General features: G+C 41.8%; 1 protein-coding gene across 2 annotated transcripts in view; it reads left to right on the forward strand.

Annotated features, from left to right (window-relative positions):
* The window catches only part of Slc39a8 (solute carrier family 39 member 8), a 59,341-nt gene that overhangs the window by 19,353 nt on the left and 32,752 nt on the right, over positions 1-7,236 (forward strand). For both annotated transcript variants that reach the window (XM_005357325.2, XM_013349948.2), the window contains exon 3: positions 6,836-6,998. In XM_005357325.2, coding sequence (XP_005357382.1) covers positions 6,836-6,998 — 163 coding nt within the window. The remainder of the gene's footprint in view (positions 1-6,835; positions 6,999-7,236) is intronic.

Here is a 7,236-nt window from a genome sequence, read left to right on the forward strand (position 1 = left end):
TTTTTTCCTGTACAAAACTCACTGTGGCAAAGGAGATTACTTACTTAAAGCACTGTTCTAGCGATGAGATTTGAGTTTCAAAGTAAACTTTGCCTTCTGTCAGATTGAATGTTTGAGAAGGGATGATCTGTCTGGTGCCATGTTTCATAGAAATTAAGGGTGAATCACAACACATGATTTGGTGATGTTCCTGTGAGATTTGAATGCAATCACATGACTGAGTATAACTGAGGTACATAAGGAAACGTCATGACACAGTCAACGTGAAAAGCAGAGGCAGCAGACTTTGCGTGAATCACATGTGCTTCTCATTAGAGACTAAACTTCATGTTAATGGCTTTTCATCATCAATATTAAATGAGTATAAGGAAAAAATAAAAAAGATCAATGCTGTTCTAATTTAATATAATGCATTGACATTTATTCTCTTCCAAGAACTGGAACTGTTCATACTTGCTTCTATGCAAAGTATATGGTAATATTCTCAGTAATTTTCAAACCAATTTCAATAGTGGCAACTGGAGAACCATTGGAAACAGTAGCTATGGGAGAGTTCTGTGGATAGTAGAACATTAAGAAGGCAGGAATGGAAATATTAGCTCAGATACCTCACACACTCTTCTTCTGTTTTCTCCAGAATGCAATGGTAGCTCCACACCAGGAGCCATCAAAGGTACACTCCAGGTTGAAAATAATTCACAGTTTTATTAATTCTCAATGATAGTCCCAGTTGGGTGAAAAAATAGACAACCACCAGGTGCAATGTAAAGACAAATCTCAACCTTTAAATATGTGCGTCTTGTTTGTGTTCCTTTCTTGCTCTCTGAATCCTGAAGGATCACTTGAAGCAGCTCAGGGCTTCAGAGATGGGCCTCCAGGACCAGAAACAGCAATATAAAAAGTCATAAAATGAAGAATCTAACTTTAGATAAAGAAGTGGCCATTAGCTGTTCCTATAAGCATCTGTTGAGATACCACTGAATCCAGCAAGCAGCAGCCCTGAATTACACAAGTGGTTCCCCAGTCTGGCTACACACAGTACAACAGGAGCCTTGGACGGGAGACCCAGAAACCTATATTTTAAAATGCCTTCTAGATGGTCCTGTGATCATCATAATGGCACACTGACATTTGAGAGGGACTCTCCTGTCCCATCGAGCTACATGTAATTTGGTTTCCTTTATGGATTCTAAGATTAAGATCATTAAGCATTTGCAATCTATGGTACTCCATATTTAAGCCACTAATCCTAGAGTCTGTCGAGGTTCTAAAATATCCTATAATCCACGAGAGAGCCTGAAATTTCACAGCTGTTATATGTGGGGTGAATGTGATACTCCACACTCCCACACATTCTATTTCCATCTAGGAAGTCAGGGAGCAGTTTTAGATGGCAAAGTAGCAGGAGTGAACGGAGTTCAGAGCGATAGAGTTTTGGAATAGAGGCTATATGAGAGATCAATAATAACTCATGGCTTGATGTACTAAATAAAATTTAGAATTAATACAACAAGAAAAACAAAAACTCGGGGGATCATGTAATGTTCCCACAATGTGAATAGCTGTTAAGTCCTGAGAGCATCCCTATCTTGATTCTCTCTCTCGCTCTCTCTCTCTCTCTCTCTCTCTCTCTCTCTCTCTCTCTCTCTTTTTGTCTCTCTGTGTGTCTCCCTCCTTTCCTTTCTCCTTCCCTTCCTTTTCTCCCCCGCCACAAGGATCCTAAGTAGTTTAAAGAGTAATTTAACTTTATGACTCAAACAACCAATAGGTTCGATAAAATGCACTCCTTTGCAGAATCTAAGTGAATTTCTTTTTATTATTTGAGTCATTTTTTTTTTTGTGTGTGTTTAACAGAGACATAGCAGTCAGTCTCCAATGGATTAGTAATGAGAAGACATGAGAATATATGGACTTGAATTTTATCTTCACCTCCCATAAACTAATCGTGGACAACTTACCTTTTCAATATATGATTTCTTCATCCACATTCTTCTCTTATTAGTAGTTAATAAGCCTATAGCTTTTGTTTCTCAGGATGCCTGTGATTATTTTTGTTTAGAAAATTCGTTTGTCATCAAATTGCAATTGATTTTTCTTTGATTGAAAACCTTTATCTCATAATAACTTAACCCATTTTATATCCGATTCCTATGCCAAGTGACAAATCTGTTGAGGATGGGGGCCAGCACTTGTTCCCAACATCTGCACCATCTGGAGAAAGTGTAAATAACCTGTTTGCTTAATGAATACATTGAGTGAGAGCAAGAAAGCAGTGGAAGGTCCTCAAGTGAGCAGAGGTACCTGAACGTGGCAGGAAGGTTTTGATGTCACTGCCCCACTGTGGCATTCCTGCCTACAAAAGGAGGCTGTCTGTCAAGTGGCGTGGGGGAAGCATGGCTGTTGAGGCTTGGGTCACCTCTCTACACCTGGCGGATTCCAGAAGGAAGCTGTAGTTTTTCTAGAAACCATAGCAGTCAGCGGTGGAGCAGGGAAGGGAGCAGAAGTCACTAAAAAGAAAGAAGTTAAGAGTTCTTTCCACTTGGAACTCAAAGCCCTTGTCCAGCCTCTGGCTCTTTGTAATGGGATTTACTGTTTGCATAGAGGAGTTACTTGATAATCCAGGGAAATGAACTGGCCTTGGTACTGCTTTCTAAGTTTAATCACCAGTACGTTGGCAAGTGTTATACGTCACTCTCACTTCCTATATATACAAGGAGAGAACACAGCCTGTGTGACAAGAATCCCCAGTACAGATAGAACACAGCCTGTTTGACAGTCATCCACACCGCAAACACAGCCTCCATGGCAAAGTCGTGTGAGTTTGACCTGAAAGTAGTCAGTCATTCAGAGTGGGAGCATTCTCCCTAAATAACTTCACAAGTTCTTTAGTAAAGAGGAGATGAAGGCCCCATAACAATGACCATTAAAGTTGAGGCCTGAGGGGTCAGGCTAAAATTTAACCAAGAAGAGAGTCCTTGTAAGTTTTGGAAGGCTACTGCTTCAAGTCTTGCCACATGCCTTGGGGGGGTCATCATAATAAGAATAATTATTATAGTAATAATTTGTTACACAGATTTCAGTTGTGTAAAATGCAGAGGGAGGAACTTGTAATCTTTCCCACATCCTTCCCTTACATTAGTCCCGAGCATGCCACTTCTAGAAATGAAGCAGAGAAATTTGAGTTGGGATAAGGAAGGAGCAGGGGCACAGATACAGATGCATGAAGTCATTTGGTGAAATGACTTTGAGTATAATTCGGGGGCTGTGTGTAATGCAACCTAAACCATCTTTACCATCATGGCTGCCTTTCCTTGGTTGTCTTGTGTACATAAGGTGCTACAAACCAGTTTACCTTGGCTGAGGGGAGCGAATAGCAACCCATTGATGTCAGGGTGTCTGCAGAGGAGAGTTAGGTCCCCAGAGCACAGAGCCTAGAAGGTCATAGTGTGGGTGGGATGCTAGAGAAGAAGAATACCTGTTAGTAGGTAAGTGTGACAGTCTGGGACGTGCGGTGAGTCTTCAGGCCATGTGGTAAAGGGTGCTATCACCCGTGAGTTGTTCTTACCACACCCTCTTGTGACCCCGTAAATCCCAGAGGGTACCACTCATTGTTTGGAGATGAAAGGATGTGCTCCAGAGGGGTCAGACTTCAGCAGTGCCACTGGTCCAACCGGTTTTGTGCTTTCCCTACAGAGACACTGGGCTCTAAATTCTGTTTGCTTCTCTAGTGGAGACTCAGCCCCTTCAGAGACACTGCCTTCTTTAGTTCTGGGTTTAACTTAGTAAACTAAGACTGAAGCAGACATAAATAGGCCGTTGTTCAACTTTATTTGCCTTCCACTTCTTTGTGGATGAGCAATTTTCGGCCCGTTAGGCCTGCATTGATTCTGTTTGGGTGCATAGTCTGTGCTCATCCTCTTTCCAAAAGGCAAGCGCAACCTTGAGCTTTGCCATCTCTCTGCCTGTTGGGTGGTTGCAACTGTCAACTACTGTAATTTCTGACCACCTGCCCAGCAAAAAGTCTATATAAATACTGACAGATCGTGAATTCTGAGTTCTCTCAAGGTGTTCATTCTATTCTCATTTTACTGTCCTGATTATTTTTTCCTGATTGCCCACAGGAGAAGTTTTAGTAATACACAATGGGCAATTAGGGCATCTTGAAAGGCTACGGCATTTAAACTGTTACTTCACGAAGAAATACTAACTGTGCCTTAGCAAGCTGACTTTCAGATTTGGATCTAAAAAGAATTCCTTAATAATTGTCACATTTTGAATGACTTAGGGCTTGAATTCTGACAAGTTGGACGTTATTCATAGCTCGCTTTGCTTTTTTCCTCGTGTTTTTATTTTGAGGAGCCGGAAGACCATGTGGGTTAAGGCTCCTTTGCTGGGCACCTTGTGTTTGTGTTGGCACATCTGTCCATGACCGGAACCAAGACTGCCCCAAGTATGCTCTGTAGGTTTTGAGTCTGGCAACTTTGCCTCTGGGCATCCTCCAGGTCAGGCATGAGCTGTACCTTCTTACCTTTCCCCAGCTGGCTACCCAGCTACTTCCTTCTTCTGTGTCTAGTGTCCTGTGCTTGCAGCTATAGGAATGCCTAAGAGGAGAGCAGCATTGGGTATTTGATGGCCAGTGCACAGCTGTCGGTATCATATACCACACAAGAGAATGGGTTGGATAAGGAATAGCGTCTACATACTTACATGTTATATTCTTACACATCATACACATACGTGTGCATATATACATACAATAGCAATGAAATAGAGGCGATGATATTGAAAGGCAGCAAGGAAGAGCAAATGGGAGGTTTTAGAGGGAGAAAATGGAGGGAAGAACTGGGGTAATATTAAAACCTCAAGAATGAAAAAAAGAGAAGAAAAAATAAAAATCTTTCAAAAAATCTGAACATGCATTTCTTGTAAAGTAATTGTCATCTCAGTTTTTGATAGTTGCGTGCAGTTTGCTGCACTTGATGTCTTTACATTTTTTCCCTGACGAAAGCATTGGTTTCCTTTATCAATATTTACAATTTCTAAGTTTATCGTTTCTATCGTGAAACCAAGTGCTTTCATGGTCAAATACATTAACTTAAAATATTTATTTTTATTTCTATGTGTCTGTGTTTCCCTTGCTTATCTGTATGCGTACCCTGTACATGCAGGGCCCATTGCTGCCGGAAGAGGGTATCAGATGCCCTGGAGCTGGAGTTACGGGGAGGGGGGGCTGTGAGTAGCCCTGTGTAGGTTCTGGGAACTAAACTCCAGTTCTCCGCAAGAGCATAGAGAGCTCTCAACTGCTGAGCCATCTCTCTGGCCTCTACACCAACCTTCACATCTCAACACCATCCACAGGGAATTATTCAGGTCAGGCTGCCATGGCAATGTAAAGTGCCTTAGCCAATAGAAATTAATTTTCTAGTTCTAGGGACTGAAAGTCCAAGGTCCCAGAGCGCTAGAACGTGAGGTGAGGGCTGTCTTGTGGCTCAGAGACGGGCTCCTTCCAACGCGGTCCTCTCTAATGTCCCTTCTCATGGGACACTGATCCTCTAGGACCCTTCCTGCATAGCCTCTTCGAACCCTAATTATTTACAGGAGACTATCTCCGTATATCACCATCCTGTGGATTAGGGGTCTGACATGAACTTTGAAAAAAAAACATTTAAGTTTATAGAACTAAAAGCTAAGCTTTTAGTGGGACTGGAGTATTGGCTGAAACAGACAAAAAATATTTCTCAGGCTTTTGTTTGAGCGAGTGCGTTTGCCCACCCTTTCTAATTTTTATAGTATTAATTTATTATTGCTTAATCTGTTTTGTTATCTTCTTAGTAACGCAAGTATTTAGAATATAGTTTACAGTGAAAGTGCACTTGAGAGTAAATGAGCCTTTAAAAATTATTTTTGAAGAGATTTCTTTTTCTAATGCAGATTCTTTGCCTCATTAAAAAGTTAATGAATTTCTAAATGGCCCAGCACTAGCTCCAAAACTCTCCATAATATAGAAAAGCTACTTATCATCATTTAGATTAATGCATATTTTGATAAACAATAGTTTGTGCTAAGATAGATTTTAAAACACTTTTTATATAATTGAACTATTATTGCTACGTAGATAGATACACTTTTAAACTGTGGGACTGTAAGGAACCGAATATCTATCAACACAGAATGCTAGAAAGCCATGCTGACAGCCCCTCCAAGTATCTGTTTAAACAACCAAAAAGGTGAATTGAAACGACAGAGCTCTGAGTTCAAATGCCACCAGTGTGCTTTCGCTCATATCATGTTTTTTTTTTTTTCCGAGACAGGGTTTTTCTGTGGCTTTGGAGCCTGTCCTGGAACTAGCTCTGTAGACCAGGCTGGTCTCGAACTCACAGAGATCCGCCTGCCTCTGCCTCCCGAGTGCTGGGATTAAAGGCATGCGCCACCACCGCCCGGCTCATATCATGTTTAATGAGTACTCAGACTTTGTGTATGCCAGGCAAGTCCGCTACCCCTACCCCTGAGTTATAGCCACAGCCATCTCCCACTATTATTTTTCAAGTATTTCTCAACTTCTAAACCAATTTTTAATCTTTCTTTTGTTCACATTAGATATGCTGTTGATTAAGTAATCCTTTTGCCATTTTGTTTGTTTCTTCCTAGTATTAGAGGAATGGGCTGGTTCGCCGTTGTGGAGGTTTGTTCATTTCTATAGTGGGCTCTGCTGTAGAACCAGAGCCGTATACCGGGATGGAATGCAGTCTGTCTCCTTAGAAGCTAAGGCTTAGAGTGCTTGCCCACGCGTGCTGACCGCATCACTGCTGGTGCTCCTGTGTTTCCTCTGTTTCAGTGTTTGTCCGCAGAAGACATCTTTTCTCTTCACGGCTTCTCAAATGCTACGCAGATAACCAGCTCGAACTTCTCTGCCATCTGCCCTGCGATCTTACAGCAGCTGAACTTTCATCCCTGCGAGGATCAGGAGAAGCACAATGCCAAGCCGAGTCTTTCCGAAGGTACCTAGCAGCCGCCACCTACCTCACTCCCTCGGAAGGTCTGAGAGGCAGCAGGAGATCAGGCTCACAGGCACCCTTTTCTCATTTATTGCTTTTAATTAATTTGTGAGAGACCTCCTGGTAAAATAAGATTCAGCCAGTGTTTAGATAAGGATACTGGGAGCTCATAAGCTTTGTAAGCAGCACTCTTCCCGTTGTGCGATCAAGACTACCCTTAGTACACTTTAAACTCCCAATC

Source organism: Microtus ochrogaster, chromosome 21 (genome assembly GCF_000317375.1).
Source record: "Microtus ochrogaster isolate Prairie Vole_2 chromosome 21, MicOch1.0, whole genome shotgun sequence".
Lineage (NCBI taxonomy): Eukaryota > Metazoa > Chordata > Mammalia > Rodentia > Cricetidae > Microtus > Microtus ochrogaster.